This window comes from Trichechus manatus, unplaced genomic scaffold (assembly GCF_000243295.1).
Source record: "Trichechus manatus latirostris isolate Lorelei unplaced genomic scaffold, TriManLat1.0 scaffold00172, whole genome shotgun sequence".
Taxonomy (NCBI): Eukaryota; Metazoa; Chordata; class Mammalia; order Sirenia; family Trichechidae; genus Trichechus; species Trichechus manatus.
Window position 1 is genome coordinate 3,032,239 of NW_004444108.1, and position 21,086 is coordinate 3,053,324.

The window sequence follows — 21,086 nt, forward strand, 5'->3', positions numbered from 1 at the left end:
TGTTATAACTGAAGAAGCTACCTAGGAGTAAAATAGAAAAACATGCACACAACAGTAAATGTCTTCAAGCATGATGTCACGGAATGAATAAGGCCTTACACACCTCAGTGGTTCCTTCTCTCTCTCAGATAAAAAGCAAATGCTAGGTCTTACTCAGGTATAAGTAATACTTATTGGGATCTCTTTAAATCTACCAAAATGTTTCAACTCTTAACACAATGATGGGCATTCCCTTTTGGTTTGGGGATCACCATTGGACTAATCAGGCATAGAAGCAAAGTAGATTCCATAGCTCCTACTACAGGGTCCTGCAATAGTTTCTCAATGACCATACAACAGAGTACACCCAACATTAAAATGAGAAATGGAATTTAGAATTAAAAAATACGAAGCACTTTGTAAAAATTCAATAAAAGTTGTAAGTTCCCTAATGACATCAGTAGAGAAAGAGAAAACAGAAACAGGAATAACAGCCAATAAATGAGGTGGGACATGGAATTAATAGCTCTTCATAATAAATGGAGATGCTGAATATATTATAGAGTCTTAAAAGAAACGGGGTTAAAAGATGGAGAAATAATCAAGACTTTGCAAAAGGAGTCACAGAAGTAGCAAAAACCTGAACATACAAAGGTCAACATCACATGTACAAGAGAGACACTCAACAAAGCTTGATATTATAGAAAATTTATAGGGAGAACATAGCTAGTGCTATTTTGGAAGAAAAATCTCTGAGGAAAGAATGTAGAGAAGAAGGAAATCATGCTAGCCCCACCTTCCATAAGAAGTAGAAAAAGTTTTTCTGAAAATCCTTGGTTGTAACAATTTATAATTTCTCCAGATTCGGATGAAGCAAAATATTTGCCTAGAAAATGGAATGTGTGTATGTGTATTTATTTATTCAATAATGTTTACATTATTTATTAGCATTAATTATATCCAAATACTAGTGATCACTATAATTATCGTGTTATCTGCTAATATGATTTATTTATATATTTAATATGTAAATTTATATTAATATCCTTTCATATTTAATAATATTACAACAATGGAATATATTAGCATTTTGAATATATTTGGCATTAATTAGTCTACATAATATTTTGCATGTATAATATATGTAATACACTATAGCAGGGACTTACCTCACTTTTTCATAGTTTATGTATTTTTATTGTTGTAAATATATATAACACATTATTTGCCACTCCAACATTTTTAACACATACAATTCAATGATATCGATTACATCAATCATGTTGGGCAAGCATCACCAATATCAGTTGCCTAATTTTCCATCACCATAAACAGAAACCTGTGTATGTACCTATATTTTGCCATCCTTCCTGTTAATATGGATGAATTGTCCATATTTATCACCAAACCCCCTCTTATGCTCCAGATCCCATCCGTCTCCACTACTTTGGATTTTGAATTAGCCCTTCTCTTCTGCGTCATCAGTTCCTTCTTTTCTGGTTGGATTATTCCCAGTAGCCTACAGGATGTCCCGTCTAAAACCAACCAACCAAATATCCCTTTCCTTGACCACATGGACCCCTTTAGTTACCACCCCATTTCTCTGGTTCCCATCTCAACATAAGTACTTGGAAAAGGTTTGCCTATATTCTCTGTACTTTTTCAGCTCCCATTCTCTTTTTAACCTCCCCCTCCTGCTCCTGGTAGCCACAGTTAAACTTTAATCTCTATACATTTGCCTATTCTAGGTTCCTGTGTCTTGAAAACCAAATTTGCTATTAAAACATTCACACTCAATTTGGAAACTCATAATACATATCAATTAACCAATATAGCCTAATAAGAGTTTTAACAAAATATATTTTCCATAATTTAAATATACTAGGTTCCCTTAAGGTTGAGGAAATATTTTGAAGTATTCAATTATTTTTTAGATTCCAAAGAACAGTTTTAAAGTATTTAATAAAATGAATTGCCAATTGGAGATCATTTGCTGAACAAGTGTTCTTTCTGATTTTGTAAATTCAGAAAAAAAATAACAAACTACAAATTCTACATACATTCTATCGTCAGATACGTGAATACCCAAATGTTAAAGTCAGCAAGAAAGTGTATCTAATTTTAACTAGTGGAAATTCCTACTGTAGGAGTCTTTGGAGGAAATCCACAAAATAGAATTGTTCTGGGGAAAATATCCTAATGGAGAACAGCATTAGTGTGGAATAACCTCCCAACAGCCACTGCAATGCCTGGAAAAAATATCCTGCATTGCCACAGGTCCAAGCCACTTCAGAGGTGTATTTTTTAACGTTCCCATTTCTGAGAACCAAGAAATCATATAATAAAGGAAGAATCAAGGAAAAGTCTTTAACTAACTTACTAAATTACTTTAACTCTAGATAAAGAATTCTCTGAAGCCACATAGAACGTGAGGAGGGAACTTCGAAGGCAGCACATGGTGATTTTAGGCTTACAATAACTATGTCAAATCTGAATTTACATCCAAAGGACAAATTTCAAAAAACAATCAACTTGAAATAAAATTACTACTGTATTGAAAACAGAAGACTTTGCATAAGTATACATCTTATTTATCTTATCCAATAGAATGTATTACTTTGTAAAATTCACACACCTCTATTTAAAAGACAATACAATGACCCAAAACAATAGAGAAAGTAGTTTAAGATGCAACTGATAGAATAGATAAAAATTTATCCCTATATTTTTAAGTAAGGTACATCTATCCCCAAGAAAATTTACTGTAGTTTTTCTAAGATGAACAAATAAAAAAGACCCTTTTTAATATTTGGTCTCTAAAATCCATCTAAAGGAAATGAATGAATGAATGAATGAATATATATATTCATTCATCCACCCATTCTTATACGTCTTCATTCATACATACCTACATTCAGATACCCTACCTGCAAAACCAGGCTACATAATCACTCCCCTCTAAGAAGGCTGCTTCCTTGGAGCTTAACCATAGGGAGAGAACATGGCATCAGGGCAATGCCAACGTCTGTTCATCTGACAGTTATTCGTCCAGTGATAAAAGCTTCCGTGAACCCAATTGGTCAAGGCCACTGACAAGTTTCTGAGCCCATAAATCTTGGAATTCACCAAGGTGAGCGCTCTTGAGTGGGAGTTGTTTGAATGGCTAAAAATACTGGTCACATTTTGTGTGCTTTACCTTTTCACCATCTCTCCCTGGTTCTCCTTTGTAACCTGGTAGTCCTTGAACTCCCTAAATTAATCACAAAATAAAATTCTGTTAATTACTTTTTTTCGTTCATTAGTAATGAGAATTCTAAAATATTATGAACAAAATCACATACTTGCATTCCTGGGGATCCTGGAACACCCGGCAATCCTACGATTCCCTGGTATCCCTAAAGAAAGATAAACAAGAAATAATAAATAGTTCATCATATTTACAAAGATTAACCCTCCATTTCAGTTTCATTCCATTCTCAAAGTTCTTACATCTAAGATTTCACTTAGTGACTGTTAAAGATATCAAAAAAAAAAAAAAAAAAACACACACACACAAAATGTGTCATATGCTTCACAAAGAATTACTATCCTTCAGTCTTTATGAATCCTTAAAAAATGTAAAGGAAAAAAATCTTAAATATTTCTAGACTAAGAAAACTATCCCAAAATGCTGAAATTAAAAGAAAGGCTTTGGGATTGAAATACTGAGCCAATGTTCACAGCTCCTAAAGGAATGTTCTGCATACTAGGAACATATTCAAGAGAAAAATACCTAAGAAGATTGGAAGATTAAACAAATGTAAGACAATTATAAACTGCCTGATTAATGGCCATCTGAGTTAATCTCTGGAATAAAGTAAACCTTCACAAATGTTATTATTCAGCTTACAGCTATAACAAACCTTGGATTGCTCATTTTAGAAAGCTTCTGACGTTAAACCCAAGAATGAGAAGGCCATCTGACACGTTCCCCCTTCATCGCTTATTGCTTCTTACACAGCCCTCCAGAAACTGAGTCCTCAGTAAAAACAGCACAACTTTTTTAGGCAGCAAAAACTTTATTACTCACTCAGCACAGAGCAACTAAAATCTCCAAACAAACTTGCAGGCCCTGAAAATTTATTTAGGTTTCCCAGAGCCAGTGTCAGGTTGACTTGGACCGTCTATAACCTAAAAATACATTAACCACTCTATTCAGATTCCATCCTTCTCAGAGAGGACTGTTTTGGTTCAGGTTTCTTCTGTTAGCATTATTAACATAGACCTCATTAATGTTTCCAATTACATCTTTATTCTTAATTCCAAAAACTTCTTTTGTAAGATGCTTTCAGTTACTCCCAGAATGATAATGATTACATAATTTCTATCACCTATCATCCTTTCCTTCATACCCCATTCAGTTCTTCATAGAGTGTATTATGTTTCTCCATGATCTCTCTGAGTCCCTTTGCCCAATTCTTAAACATTTCGTTTCACTGGTGAGCAATGAGTCTCCTAACCAACCTCCTTGTATTCCATATGAAACAAACTGCAGATTTCAAATCCACCAGATCTCTCTGGCCTTCCTCTGTCTCTGTATCACTAGATTGTGTCCCCGTGAGATCAAGGACCAGGTTTAATTAATTTCTATATTTGAAACATTGAACACAGTGCTTGACACATTTTTTGTTTATGGAACACTGGAAGAATTCACCTTCAAGTCACCCATACTGCACACAACTGTGCAAAATCTCTTTCCCCAATGGAACAATATACACTGTGTCCATGCTTGTGCAGCTTCCAATAACAAATTGAAACATCTAGTAATACCATGTGATTCGTGTTCTCCAAATCAGCCAAAAGAAGAAAAAAAGTTAATCTACTTAGGATTTACTGAGCCCTGTATCTCTTCCATTGAAGTTATCACATTCCTACAACCACTTTAGAATCAGACAGCCTGCAACTGAATTTCAACTCTGTCACTGCTAGCATATGCATGAATAGAGCTAGACTATATAAATACCACCACATAGGATATCCTTCATATCCTTCAAAACCCTGTATATACTGTTTGGAGTCTGACATGATTTATAACAGGCTATTATAATTGGGGAAAATAACAATACCAATCATTTATACAGTATTTACCATGTATCAGGCTAAGCACTTCACACACATTAATTCATTTAATCTCCACAACTACCTTTTGATGTAGGTTCTACATTGTTCCAATTTTTAGATGAGGAAACTGAGGCACAAATAGGTTAAACATCTTGCCCCAAATTACATAGCTAGTAAGTTAACAAAGCCAGTGGAAACACACTCCATCAGAAGGTGCGTTAATGGTAGATCAGATCTGATCATTCTAGGATGATTAATTAGATTCAAAGAAATCCATTTTGCCAGGCTATTTTTAAATTCTTCAGAATTCTCAGTGCCCAGAGGAAAGCAATGTTCATAAAATTCCTCAAAATAAAGTTATCATGAAGACTGGCTATTGTTGAAAACAGTCATCTGCAAAGTTTATATTTAATGAATTATATTGCTTTCACATATTTTCAAAAGTTAGTGAAATGTCATATCTACTTTATATTTTTTAGAAAATTACTTTTTCATAAAAGATTGAAAGCTGCTCTGTTGTCTTTCTTCCTCAAAGAAACACAATGCATTTGTTACAGAGGACATGCACATTTTAACAGATTAAAGCAACCTAGAAATGCCCTGCATTGTGTTCCCAGCTAGCTGACCTCTGACTCATAATGTGACCTCAGGCAGATCAAATCCACAAATCCTGGGAGGCAACACAGTGAAGTGGAAAGACAATGAATTTTGAAATTGGAAAAGATCGTAGGCTGAATTTTTGCCCCTCCCTTTATTTTCTAGGCTTTTGGATAAGTAACTTTGCCTAACTATGCCTCAAAGTTTCTTACCATATAACTGGGATAATAGTACCCACTTCACTTCTGAGAAGAAACAATGGGGTCACAGGTGAAAATGTCTGGCAGATGTTAGGAATTCAATAAATGCAAGCTTCTTTCTTTTCTTCCATTTGAAAGACAACTGATTATACAAAACCACTAGAACACTTCTGCAAAGTGTTACTCTATCACCTTAACAGCCATGTGACTGTGCTGGGACTGGCAGGTCCAGTCAGCATCATGATTGAACTCTTTTTCAACATTCGTAAAGATGTATGCTGAAAACATGAATGTGGCCTCAGTGGGTTTTATAATGGCCCTGTTTGTTTTGTCTTTGATGGAACTACAACATGGGAATAACAAATGCTTCCCACAATATGAGAACCAGTTATATTTTGTTAAAGTTACAATGAGATGCATTCTTCAAAACCTGGTTGCAGAAAAAAAATTCAAAGATTATTTTAGAAGCCGGAGGAAAAATGCTTAGTAACAAAATAAAGAAAAACCAAAACCACATCCAAGCAGGGGGATCCCAGGGCAAATCACCAGAAGAAACTGGATGAAATTCAGAAAAGTAAATTTTGGACTAAAAGTCAGGAAAATAAAGGTTAACAGGGAGGGGTATTACAACACAGAAAAATTTCCAAGAGAAAGAAGGAATAAAACACTGGCTGACTCATAGCAGGGCACAATAAAACAAGAAAAAGTCCCTAAAATAGGAAAAATGATAAACTTTTCATATTGCTCTACTGAGTTTATACTTTTCTGAATGCATGTTTCTGCAACTTTCACATAAATTTTGAAGCACTAATATTGTTCAACATGAATTTGGCCATTTTGCCATTATCAGCAGGTCCAAATATGTGCCCCACCCCCATTCACAAGATTTCTAACAGTATCTAAGTCGTTTCCGTGTTCGCAGAAACTCTCTTTGTAAATGAGTCATTTTGAGGAAAAAAATATTCTCACTGCCAAATTGTAGGGTTGAAGAAAAGAATACAGAATCAATTTAATTTTCTTCCATGATTCATAGTTGCAATGCTCCAGGAAAGATGTGTAGCATTGAAATGGAAATTAAGGAAATAAGATCCCCAAATGTGCAAGGGTCACAATCTCTTCAAACCTAATTTTAATCATGCCATAAAATATTCTTCCAATCTAAATTTATATCTATTTTTTTTTTTCAAAGTAGTGAGAAGGGTAGATAAATTGGTTTCCTTTAAATACTCTAAACTTAAGATATAAGAATAAAATCCAGAGAAGTCATTTTGGATATCACCCTTCTTTCTAAAATGTAAGAATGTGATTTATTGAAATTTATTCAATTACATCATTTTCTTCAAAGTTTAATTCCAACAGATACTCTTAGGTACTCAGCCAGGGTAACTAGGAAACCAAAATCAAGTGTGCACTTTCAATGCCTACTGTTGGCAAACTTTATAGCACTATACAATTAAATTCCAAGAAAATTCATAAATCTGTTTTTTCCATATATAACTAATGTAGAAACTAGTTTGTTTGCTGTAAACCTATTGGCTTGTAACTATTACAAACTATCACTATAACAAAACTATTAGTTTGTAACTGACCTATTAGTCAATAATTTATATACTTTAACTGATTGTTCAAACTACTTGACTAATAGGTCACATTAATAAATATAAAATTACACCTGAACTATATTCTAAGAAACAATGCTGCTACTACAGAAGGTGAAGAATATGGAGTCAAGGAAAGCTTTTCTAAGAGACAAGCTCAAAGGAATACTAAAGGAAGCACAATGCCTACAGAGGAAGCCCTTCAATAGGCCACCTAGCAGGAGAGGGTAAGCCACATTCATAGAGCTGAAAGAACAAAGAACAAGGGGAAAGCATGCTGTACAAGACCGGAGTGGTAGACCAGATGGATATGCAGGGTTTGTGGGACCAGATGGATATGCAGGGTTTGTGGGTCTTACAAAGGATTTTGATTGTTATCCAAACCACTGAAGTCATTTAAATCAAGGAAGTCACGCAACCAGATTTGAGCTTTGGAAAGATCATTTGATGCACTGAGGACATAGAAAGAGGGGCAAGGGAAAGCTTGGAGATCAGATGAGAGGTTCCTACAGGGGAGAGAGAATGGTAGATGGAACGTGAGACCACTTAAGGTGTACTTAATCTAACCTGATGACAGGTTTTGGGAGGTGAGGAAGCTGGAGTCGTGGGAAGGTGCCTAAGTATCTGGCTTGTGCGGTGGGATGGCTGCTGATACCACTGAGAGAGGGAACTCTGGAAGGAAATATAGTTTAATTGGTTGCAAAATATAAAGTAGCATGAAATAAAAGAAATATTTAATGGATTAATATAAAAAATTTAGGAGTCCCTGAAAGCCTGGTGGCATAGTGGTTAAGTGCTATGGCGGCTAAGCAAAAGGTCAGCAGTTCAAATCTACCAGGTGCTCCTTGGAAACTCTACAGGGCAGTTCTACTCTGTCCTATAGGGTCACTATGAGTCAGAATTGACTCAACAGCAACAGGTTTGGTTTTTTGTGGTTTTTTTTTTGTTTGTTTGGGTGGTGCAAGCGGTTAAGCACTCAGTTACAAACCAATAGGCTGGCAGTTCAAATCCACCCAGAGGCAACTCAGAAGAAGGACCTGTTGATCTACTACTGAAAGATCACAGCCATTGAAAACTCTATGGAGCACAGTTCTACTCTGAACACAAGGAGTCTCCATGAGCCAGAATCAACTACATAGTAACTTTTTTTAAAAAATAAACAATTTGTATTTGACAATAAGAAGCTATACGTTGCTGTGAAATAAACAGAATTTCTATTCAAATACCTTTACAATAAATAAAATGTAATCTAAATCCAATCTCCCTTCCCCGAGGGAAAGGTGGATAGATAGTAAACACAAAGTAATGTCATCAGGTTTCCTATAATAATTTGCCTTGAGCTAAGCACATGAATGAAAAACATTGCATACTGCAGTGCAACTGATTACTTTTATGTGGCCTTTCTAGCCATGGTCTTGTAACTCCCACCCAGGTGATTGAGTGGGACTATGTGATAGGGTAATTGTGGCCCACTAAGGGGATTGGTCAGTTTTGTCTTAAAAGAGAGCCAATTCCAGAGCAGAGAGGAGGATTCTACCACTACCAAGGAAGAACAGCCTGGAGTGGACAGTGTGTTCTTTGGACCTGGGATCCCTGCGCTGAGAAGCTCCTGGAAGCAGGAGACAGAAGAGAGAAAGAGAGAAAGCAAGCTGTAACCCTGAAGATGGTGAGAAGCAGTGGCAGGGGAGACTCAGCAACAGGAGATGGTGCAGTGGACTTCCCAGACCACGGAGAGAGAAAGCTTAGTGCCTTTGGGAAGAGCCTAGGGCCAGGGAGAGGCATGCTTGAGAGCAAGGTTGGGAAGAGGCTCTCCTGATGGAAAAACTGTATCCTGAGTGTTCCTGAGCTTGAATTGTAACTGTTACTTCCCTAATAAACCCTATTATTGTATGCTCTGTGAGTTCTGCATGGCTATTGCAATGATTTATCAAACCCAGTAGATATTGCTGTGGGAGAGATGGACAGTTGGTGTCAGAATTAGTAAATATGGCAGAGAGAGGAGGCTTGTCTGGCCACTATCTCATGGGAGTCAGCCTTGCGCTGTTGAGCTTGGTTCTCCTTCCCCCTGAGGGGTTGGAGGAGGTCAGACACTGTCCCCAAACCATTTTTACACATACCTTATGACAAATAATCTCTGCAGGTAGCTAGGTTCTTGGAATCACAGAATTTAATTAAACCTAGGTAAACTCTCATTTCCCAAGCAAAGTTATACTAAGCTTGTTTCAAAAGAAGAATATACATATCTTTTCAAGGCAACTAATACCATTTTTAGTAATTCTTACTTCCTAACCTAAATCCCTAGTAATTATGCTTTTCATATGAAAAAGGAGATGGCCATTAGATAGCCTCATTCCCTCCCTTGTGTCCCTGCTGTATTCTTCTCCACAGCACTTGCCACCATCTGATACTATGTGGGGGAGTGTGTATAATTTATTTATTACCTGTCTCTCTTAATGTAGTGTGAGCTTAGTAAGGCAGGAGTTTTTGTCTGTTTTGTTCACTACTATATCCTTAGCCTAGAACAGTGCCAGGAACCCAGTAAATGCTCAACAAATACTTGGTATATAAGTAAATGAATGAAGGAGTGAATAATTTAGCAAGGAACAAATGAATTGAGTTTAACCGTTCACTACTACTCAGGATCTAAAAAAAAAAACAGAATTGTACAGATTACAATCAAAAGACAACACAAAATAAGCATTAACTTATTTCAGACCACAAATACTACGTGTTACCAAATAAATGCTTGAAGAATTTAATTAAGCATACAAATAACATTTATATGTGTGTGTATACCTATAAGTAATCTAGGTATTTCGAGATAAACACATAAGATAAACATGGAAGAGGCACATAAGAGATCCACAGGAGTGTTGAGAGAAAATTAATTAGCTAGTCAGTTAAGCTTTGTTCTAGGAAAACTTTGTGGAAGAGATAAGTTTTAAATAACATTTTATTACCAAAAATAAGGAGATAAACTGCACAAGAATAGCATAGCTTATTCAAGACTAATGACCTATATTTTAATTTATTGGTGAGAATTGATAAGGGGTGTGTGTGTGTGTGTGTAAGTTTGTGCCAGCACACGTGTGCATAACGGCAGTGGAAGAAAGGGAGACAATATACCTTTATTGCTAAGGAATTCAGACTGAGGTAAAGTGAAAGTTCAGGTAGAAACCATTCTCTCTAGAAGGATGTTTTATACACTTCATAATTTAGGTTGCGTCTTGTAATTCGCATCTCCAGGCTAAATAACAGCCATTTCTTGGCTTTTATCTCAATGTGTCCCATTTTTCAGTTCTTTAATTTTCATGGCACTCAGTCGCAAATTCCCCACAGCTCTTAACTGTGGAGTCCACAATTGGCACCATATTTGGTTAAGGGTCTGAAAGGAGGAAAGCATAGAAAGCTTGTCTCATGGGTCCTATGTGTTTTACTACTAATGATTCACTCCCTCTCAAGTTTACTGTGCTAACCTAAGTGCTGGTTTTCCTCCCTCTTCTCCCTTAGTATACCACTGTTTTGGAATATTTGAAGATGGCATGTCTTGTTTGGATTACACACCCGAAGTTGGGTAGATCCCCCCTCATCTACTGTCTTCTGAGTTCTCATATTCTCCTGGTTACTCCCTTCAGAATGAATTCCAGTTTCCACATGTACCTAGAGTAATATTCTAAACCAAATCCAACACTCCAGAAGCAGGACTGTCATCTTTCTCAATATAGACATTATATATTTACTAATGATGCCAAAAATTGCATCAGCCTTTTTAGGCAGTCACATTACATATGCTGACCCCTTTTTTCACCAAAGCTAAACATCTTTTACACAAGTAAGGGCTATACATTAATCCCGGGTGAATTTTACTATGTTAGAACAGCCCATTCCCTAAACTCTCTAAATCTTTTTGGCTCTTCATGTCATCCTAAATGCCAAAATAAATTCCAAATAAAATCGAGAGTTAAAAGTGCTTAAAATCATAACAAAGTTAATGAACATATAGAAGAGTATCTAATACGGTATTCAAAAAACTGGAAGAGAAAATATATGATTCTGGGGAAAATTTTTATCTTTATAAAAATTAAAACAAAATTATAAACCAAATGAATAAACAGGAAATATTTACAGCACATATATCAAAGAATTAATTTCCTTAACATGTAAAAATCTCTTATCAACCAGTATGAAAACTACCATCACCCCTATGTAAAATGGGCAAAGGGCAAGAAAGGACATTTTGCAAAAAAAATGAACCAACTCTGAATTTGAGACGTCTATGTCCAATTGCCCACTTAAAATTTCTGCTTAACTATCTAATATATAAATATATTATACCAAACTCCTCATTTCTCTCCTCCAATCTTCTCTCTCACATTCTTCCATATCTCATTAGAGTCTCCCTAACCCACATCCAACACATCAGCAAGTCATGTCAGCTCTAACCTCAAACTAGCCCTGGTATACGAGCAGTTCTCCTCACCTTATGACTACCACCCTGATCCTAGCTGTAATCCTCTCTCTCCTCAACTACTGCAAGAGCCTCCTGACTGGTCTCCCTGCTTTTGCCTATGAGGCTCTAAAATCTATTCTCAACCCAGAAGCCAGAATAAATTATTTTAAAAATAAGTTATATCACATCACTCCTCTACTCAAAACCATCCAGTATCTCCAGAGCACACACCATCTGAATGTCAAAATCATCACAATGACCACTACTCGATTGTCCCTATCTTTTCCCCTCTATCTAATGTCATCTTCTACTAACCTTTTGTTATAGATTGTATTGTATCCCCCAAAAGGATATGTTGAAGTCCTAAACCCTGTACCTGTGAATGTGACTTTGGAAATGGAGTCTTTCTTTGATGATGTTTTCAGTTAGGCTTACATGAGGTCATACTAGAATAGGGTGAGTCCTAATCCCTTCTGTGTGCAGAAAAAGAAAAAAAAACTGTTGCCATTAAGTTGATCCCAATTCATAGTGACTCCATAGGACAAAGGAGAACTGCCCCATAGGGTTTCCATGGCTGTAATCTTTAATGGAAGCTGACTGCCACATCTTGCTCCCATGGAGCCACTGGTAGGTTTGAACAACCAACCTTTCAGTTAGCAGCAGAGCTCTTAACCACTGTGCCACCAGGGCTCCTTCCTTCTCAGTGGTGTCTTACAAAAGTGGAGAACAGACACAAAGAGACACATAGTGGGAAATCACCATATAAAGATGCATCCAAAAGCCAAGGAATGCCAAGGATTGCTGGAAGTCACCAGAAGCCAGGAGAGAAGCATGAAATAGTTCCTCTCTCAGAGCCCTTAGAAGACATCAATACAGCCAGTACTCTGATTTGGACTTCCAGCCTCCAGAACTGTGAGACAATAAATTTTTTTATTCTTTAAAGCAATCCACTTTGTGGTGTTTTATTCTAGCAGCCCTAGGAAATCAATATACCTTCCCCCTCACTTTACATTTTGTGTCTTGATAAAGCCATGGAATAACTTTTGAAATTCTGCACCTGTGCTGACTGCCATTTGTGTGAAGTTGTCCTCCATAGAAAGCTGACCCTTCCCCGGCATCACTAGACCATTCAATGGCCATGCAAAGGTGAGGATGGCATGCTATGCAGAAGGCAAAATAGCCCCAGATCTCTCCAACAACCCCCTTGGGCTTTTGTTTTAGCAGTCTACTTTGTTTCATAAACAGTAATTAATAATGACTTAAAATAAGAAAATAGGGTGGAATGAGCACTGTAAAAATATATATTTCTACCAAATCATAAGCTAGTTTTATTGTATGTTTCCACATATGATCTTCTTTAAAAAAAAATCAATGTCATATCAGTATAATGCCTTTAATCATTACATTAGTCTAAATTACCTAGCAGGATAATTCTTATTTTATACATCTTTTTATAATGCTAAAATAAAACAGTAACAGGCTCAGCCACTGTGCTGATAGAAGTTATTTAACTGACAGAGCAATTAAAATGTGAAAGGATTTGAAACGGCTCTTTAATTTTGGGTAAAGGCATTTTCCTTATGAAAATTAGTATTTCTCCAGAGTAGAATAATAACCTATTTAAAGCTTCAGTTGACTTGGCCTGGTTAAAATGTGAAAGTGATTCAAATAGCTTTTGGAGAGGGGACTGCACAGAATGAAATCCAAACAAAGCAGAATTCCCTTCAATTGTTCCATCCAAGTTTCCTTGGTCCAGATGGCTTCAATAGCTAGTTAGAGGCTCCACCCACACCTTCCCACCCCTGCTGTGTGCTGGCCTTGGACACACACTAATGACCCTCAGCTGTTCTGGCTCCCAAGCCTGCTTTCTCTTCCTGCCTGGCCACCCAATCTCACATCTCTTGTAGAGAGGAAGAAATTGAGAAGGGGGACATTTAAGAAAAAGTTACACCTTTGAGTAAACAATATTTGATTAGTGCATTCATTTTCTATGTGCTGCTGTAGGAAATTATCACAAACCTAGTGGCTTAAAACAACACAAATTTATTATCTTAAAGTTCTGGGGGTCAGAAGTCTGAAACAGATCTAAGGGGCTAAAATCAAGGCGTCAACAGGGTTGTGTTCCATCTGGAGGTGCTCAAGAGTCTATTCTTTGCCTTTTCCAGCTTCTAGACTCTTCCACATTCTTTGGTGCATGGCTGCATCACTCTGACCTCTGCTTCCACTGCCAGCAGTCTCCTTCTCTGAATATAAACCCTCCTGGCACTTTCTTACAAGGACCTTTGTGATTACATTGTGCCTACCCAGATAATCCAAGATAATTTTGCCATCTGAAGATCTTTAATCACATCTACAAAATCCTGTTTGCCAAATAAAATAACACTCACAGGTTTAGGGGATTAAGATATGCACAGCTTTTTTTTGTTGGGGTGGGGGCATTATTTTGCTTACCACAGTTGGTTGGTTCTTTGACACTACTATCAGATACTACATAGCTATATCTCTGTCTATGCATATACACAAAATCATGGACACACAGATAAAACACACATACATTTAATGAATGAGATGTGACAATAAATCTATTATAACCAAAACCAAACCAAACCCATTGCCACTGAGTCCATTCCAACTCACAGTGACCCTATAGGACGGAGTAGAACTGCCTCAAAGAGTTTCCAAGGAGCAGCTGGTGGATTTGAACTGCTGGCCTTTTAGTTAGCAGCTGAGCTCTTAATCACTGAGCCATCAAATCCGAGTCACTGGAGTAATATCCATGGTTATAATTATAGGCTAATTGTAACTAATCTCTAGCACTTCATTCATAGCAAGACCTAAAAAAATTAAATTTAAAAAAAAAAAAAAAGCAAACCGAGGGCTGGTAGCCTGTGGAAGGCCTGCTCAGCACTCACCTCCAAACAATGCCCAGCACCTTTCATCACTGAAAAAACAGGTCTGAACACAGCAGCGCTGTCAGGGGAGGTGATGACTTGCCAGCAGATGACATTGCAGCTCCTGAAATGTATTTTCTTTGGAGTTGGTGAAGCACTACAGCTGCCTGTACTGGAAAGGGCAGACCCCAGGGGAGGGGTTTCCAGGCAGAGAAGGGTTCACATGTATAAAAATCCTCACACTTTGTGTGATTAGGGTGGAACTCACACAGGATCTCAGGGCAGTATCTTCAGTAGGATTAAGGGGTTGCAGTGAGGGGATGCAAAAAAAATCAAAAGCTAAAGTGAGAAAGGGATAGATTTTAAGATAAACTATAAGGCAAATGTTTGCATTTAAGGAGAATTAAAAATAAAGGCAAAAGGGGAGATGTAAGACTTGGGGTCTATTCATTCAATTCAATTCAAATAGAAGAAATCTAATGATAATGTTCTCATCCTCTTCCCTCCAAATACACTGCAGTAGCTACATCTGTAACTGTGGGTTTGCCTCCTTTCCTCCCATACAATAGTCCAACTGCCCTCACTCCTATCCAGGCCAAACCCTCCGCCTGGGCACTGGAACCACTGCCCTAGCCAAGGATGCTCTTCCTGCAAATATCTTCTATCTCCCAAATCATCATTTTTTTCCTTTCTTTTCTGTATCATTTCCATCAACATAAAAACATGCTACAATATCTACTATCATTCTATTTAAAAAAAAAAAAAAAAGCTTTATGCCACATCTCCATCATGTGACTATTTCATTTCTCTGCTCCCCTTTACAGCCCTCAGAAGAGGCATCTATATATACAGTCACCATTTTCTTATCTACCACTCACTCTTGAATACATTTTAATCCAGCTTTTGCACCCACCCTCCCTGAACTCTTTACTTATCAAGGTCCTCAGTGACTTCTTTGCAAATCCAAGGAGCTAGTCATAGGCCCCATTTTTCTCAACCTCAGAGCAATAATGATGTGACTGATCACTCCCTTCTTGAAATGTTTTCTGCTCTTGGCTTCTGGGATGTCACACTCACTTGGTTTCCTCCTACCTCACTGATCAATCCTTCCCGATTTCCTTGGCTGGATCCTCCTTCTCTTTTTCCTCTATAAAACAGCCTCAGTCTCAGTCTAGTGATTTCTTCACTTCACTATTTCTCTGTAATTACTCCATAAATAATCTCATTCACTTTCATAGTGTTAGATACTCACATGCTAATGAATCGCAACCATATATTTTCATTCTCAAACACTCCCCTGAATTCAAGATTCTTCCTCTTCTACTCTGATGGTTGCCATACTGATTTAACATTAGGCCTGTGGTTCTTTCATTCCTTGAACATTACTGACACAATACAAATCCCCCACAATGTCCTTCATGGTAAGAGTTAAAGTTTCAAGATAAAGAAAGTTTGTTAGGAGATACTTTTTTTCAGTGACAATTGTTATGTAACATTTTAATATCAAAAACTAATTCCTAACATTTATTTACTGTTAGAAATATCCTGACAAGTGACTCACCTGCAAATATTTGCCTAAGATGCTTTAAAGTAGATTTGCTTTATTTTCCTTTAGTTCACAACTATCTCTAAAGTTCTCTCAAACCTTAGAGGATAATATTTTTTTAGTTCAATGATGAATACACTACATGGCATACATTCTTAGGAAAATGATACAATCTTTAAAAAGCTATTTAATTTGAAAACTTCCAAAGACACGAAGGGGAAAGATAAAAGGATTTCTGAACCCAGCCTTTTCACTGATACTGAGAGCTCACTGGGCAATTTTTTAAATGTAGCAAAGTGTACACCATTCTGAAGTAAGAGAACTAAAAAGTGACTAGAATGCTGATTCTCTAATCCCAGTACTGGAGATGACTAAGCTTTCAGTACTCACAGGCTTACCATCTTGACCAGGTTGTCCAGGGTAACCGGGGTTCCCAGGCATTCCAGGGTCACCCTAGATAGGAAAAAACTTGTCAGTACAAACCAACCAACCACATTGGTACAGTAAGGACCCATCAAGGACCAAAGCCAATACCAATATGTGAAGATTTTTTAGACTAAAAACAAAAAACAAAACAAAGCAAAAAACCCAAAATAGGGTTAAAAAATGACACCATATTTTAAATGCTAACAAATTAAGGCTTTTTACTATATAAAACTTTTGATAATTTATTTCTGTGAGCACACAAAGCCTAACAACTGAAGTATTTTTCAATGATGCAAAAATGTCAATATTTATGGTAGGATACATTTTTAGAATTTTGACCAAAACAGTGAAGTGCCATGGCAAATATGGTTTTAATGGCAGCAATATTTCACTCATAAGTTTCTAGAGTAATTCTAAACTCTAATTCTAATAGATACAATGTAATAATTCAACTCAAAAGATATTATTAATAATAAAATAGTCCACAAATCATGTGATCTTACAATGAGACTCAAGTTTAAAGCTGCAGGACAGACATTTTCTTTCAATCTTTTCAATGAGTCCCTGTGGCTAGATTTATAATCTCAGATGTAAATAATGTTAAAATTCCAAAATTTGAATGTTTCTGTGAGAGTAAAGCCCAGGCAAAATAGCTCTTCTCCAAACCCTACAGTCCTTGAGTGCATGTAATATTTAAGAAATTAAAAACTGACCTTTACCATCACAAACCTGAGATCTTCAAAGAACCCTGTTCCACAGAATATGGCAATGAGCCCAGGAACATTCTTTGCAACTCTATGTTACCTGATGGCCAGGACTGACCATTCAGATGGTCATCACCCATGAAAAAAGCAATGAAAGCAATATTTTTGTGAGGTGGGGATGTTTTATAATTTAATTCTAAGAAATACCTCATAAACAATACCATATTCACCAATCCCTAAGTCCATGAGGTCCACCTGACACATCTCACTGAAAACCACGAAGTCTCTGCCATCATTATCAGTAAACTTCTTCCCAGAGGCAATTGGTTTCAATTCAGTAATTCTTATGTTCAGTAAGAAATAATTCATACATGACCCCAGTGATTATATGTTAACTCAACGCCAATGCTATGGGTACACTTACACAGCCAAATCTGCTGATCTGAAATACTACTTCAGGCTACTGGCTAGGGAGATTTGTTCCTGAAACATAACAGGAAAAATGGAAAGAACTATGCGAACTCTATTAGGGAGCCAAGAAAGAAGGGATGGGCTTTTCATTTAGGAGCTCCCCATCAAAAGTCTAAGCACGAAGAAAGGCTGAGAAGGGAAAGGTTATTTTTAAAATAGATATAGAAAGAATATCTGTAAGTCAAGGAAGACAATGCTAAAAACATGCAATGTCTTACTGAAGAGATATAATTTTTCATTCAAATCCAAGGACCATCTGTGCCAGCTGGGCATGAAGAAGCAACATTCAGAGTCTCTGGGGAGTTAGAATTTTTTTTTTTTTTTCAAAGGGTCCACACTAATCTCCAGCCTCCCCTGCCATCCTTGTTCATCCATGTGTATATTGGACTTGTTGCCTTTCAACACATTTCATCTTTATTTTTTTCTGGGAGGAAACTTTCCTTCCTTTCTCACTTAAGATTTTATAAAAAAGAAGAAGAAAAATTCTCTATTACTGCACCTACCTTGTTGCTCTAGTTTCTCCTGGTGCCTTTCTCTATTGAAATGATATAATAGCACCTGTATTACTGATCACTTATTTATTAACAGGTGTTTCCCAAACGTTTCCCTTGGTTAGTTTCATTCATAATTTGAATTGAGGCTCCTTAAAAACAGAGTCTGTATTTTCTACCTCTTCTAATTCTGGGCACCAAGCTGGGATTTAATAACTACTTGCTGATTTATTTATTTCAAATCAAAGCTCTCATTAATGACTCATTTACTTCAATTATATGAATCATCAGAAAAATCCAGGACCAAAAAACGATCTGGAGAGAGAGGGTTTAACCTCTACTGTGAGTCTAAATTGACTCTTTGGTGGCACGTTTGGTTTTTTGGTTTTTATGATGAGGTTGAAATAAAGTCTTGGCACAAGAATAAAAGAGATTCGTAAGTTTTTATGCTGCATAAAAGTACAAAACATACTTAACAATAATATTTTAAATGAATCAAAATTAAGTTCCCAAGAGAAAAGTCACCCACAATACAAGTCCAATGTGACTTCTTATGGACTATAACATTGGTCAGCAGTCCCAAGAGGTAGAATAATCTCTTTTGTAGGTTTTAGTACTGCTGGCAGATTTTGCTGGTGATTTTGTTTAGTGCCTATTGCCCTTACTGAATTATTTGCACAAACTCAGGTAGATTTGGTGTTGCTACCATAAAATTGGATGAATACAGTGAAACCTAACTAAGTTAGTTGACTGGAGAGAAGATCAATTTGAATAGAAATTCAATTTTATATCTTTACTAAAAGCTGACACCCAATCTTTATTGTTTATTAAATACTTCAAGGGCTTTAGATATATTAAATCCTTTAATCCTTATAATAATGCTATGAAACAGATACTTCTATTACTCTCATTTTATATATAGGAAAACTGAGTTCCAGGGAGGTTAGGTAACTTGCTTAAGGTCAGACAACAATAGTGGCGATGGGATTTGATTTCACTGAATTCAGCTCCTTCCTAAACACTACTATCCCTGGCCACGTTAAAATACATTCAGTGATCAGAACCAGGCCTGGACATTGCTAGCAAATTTAATGTGGAAAAAAATTTCCAAATACATGAAATTAGACATGTGACATATTATTATACAACTGTGACTAACTTCCCAATACACTTTATTCCAATTTAGTTGAAACATTTGTACATTTTGAATTAAAAAAATATGTGCTCAGCTGAAAAGCAATACTTATTTATGTTGAAATGAATTTGTGCCATGCATGGTATTTTTGAGCTGTTGACAGGAGTGGAAATGTTATGGACTAAGCTAAAACATCTCTGAATATGGCCTGTTGAGGAGTATAAATATGAATAAGTAAATTAAAAAAGAGGTGTGCTTCCAAAAGCAAGTTAATATTTATGTTGCCCATCTAAGGATCTTTGGAACTCTCCCTACACCCAAATTTCATATTTTTCAAGTCCTCTTCTCAAAATCCTTATATCTTCATGCTACCCCCCTGCCCTCCATAAGAGTATCTGACCTAAAAGCTATTCCATTTCCCAAAATCAACCAGTTTCCTTGCTGAGAACCCAAATGTCCACTTTCAAGCTAGGGGGAACCCACTCCATGAGTTTGGGCAAATTAACATAAAAATATGAATGCCAAGTGGTCCCTGAAATATTCCAAAGGCTTTTGTATTTTAGAAAGAGGATGCTTGGTAGCCCAAATGAATCTCTAACTGGTAGAATTATTAGGGTGAAACCATGACAGCAACAAAGACAAGGCTGAAGAGAAGGATGTATTTCAGAGCAAAGAAGTTATTAGAAATTGTTCCTACCTTTAAAAAAAAAAAATCTTTCTACTTCTAAACTAATGTATCTAATATTTAAAGTTAGATACAATGTGGAGGCGGTGTTGTCCTCACAAATGTTCTTATGGCTATTGAAGTAGGGAAAGAAACTGCCACTTTTGTATGGATAGCTTATTTGAAAGGAGCTTGTTTGTAATTTAGGGATTGCCTAGATCTTTCATATAGAACAGAGGCATTCCATATAGGTTAATTTGGGAGAGGGGAACAGCTTATTTTCTCATTGATTTCATAATTTATTCAACAAAAAATAATTCAAGTTAAGCACTCCACTAGATACTGGAACTTCAAAAAATGTAGCTCCTATTAACCTTCATCATGAACAAGAGAAGGGCTCTCATTAAAAAAAAAAAAAAAAGTACATTCTATAATGTAATCATTCCCTATGTTTATCATTAGGGACACAAAATGAATAAGCTATTCTCCAAGAGCCCAGTCTAGTGACAGACATATTTTTCAATTTTTGATGAAGAGTTACAATACCATGATAAATTCAAGTGTTGGGTTGGGTACTGTCTTAGTCATCTAGTGCTGCCATAACAGAAATACTGCAAGTGGACGGTTTTAACGAAGAAAAGCTTATTTCCTTACAGTCAAAGTAGGCTAAAAGTCCAAATTCAAGGCGTCAGCTCCAGGGGAAGACTTTTTCTTTCTTGGCCTTCTCATCAGTGTTCCCCCAGACTAGGAGCTTCTCTGTGCAGGGACCCCGGTCCAAAGGATGCGCTCTGCTCCCAGCACTGCTTTCTTGATGGTATGAGGTCCCCCTGTCTC

At 36.6% G+C, this 21,086-nt stretch overlaps 1 protein-coding gene across 1 annotated transcript in view; it reads right to left on the reverse strand.

Annotated features, from left to right (window-relative positions):
• COL21A1 (collagen type XXI alpha 1 chain) overlaps positions 1 to 21,086 on the reverse strand; it is a 230,741-nt gene that overhangs the window by 73,574 nt on the left and 136,081 nt on the right. The window contains exons 10-12 of the mRNA XM_004386825.2: positions 16,752 to 16,814; positions 3,321 to 3,374; positions 3,176 to 3,229 (exon numbers count right to left, since the gene is read on the reverse strand). Coding sequence (XP_004386882.2) covers positions 3,176 to 3,229; positions 3,321 to 3,374; positions 16,752 to 16,814 — 171 coding nt within the window. The remainder of the gene's footprint in view (positions 1 to 3,175; positions 3,230 to 3,320; positions 3,375 to 16,751; positions 16,815 to 21,086) is intronic.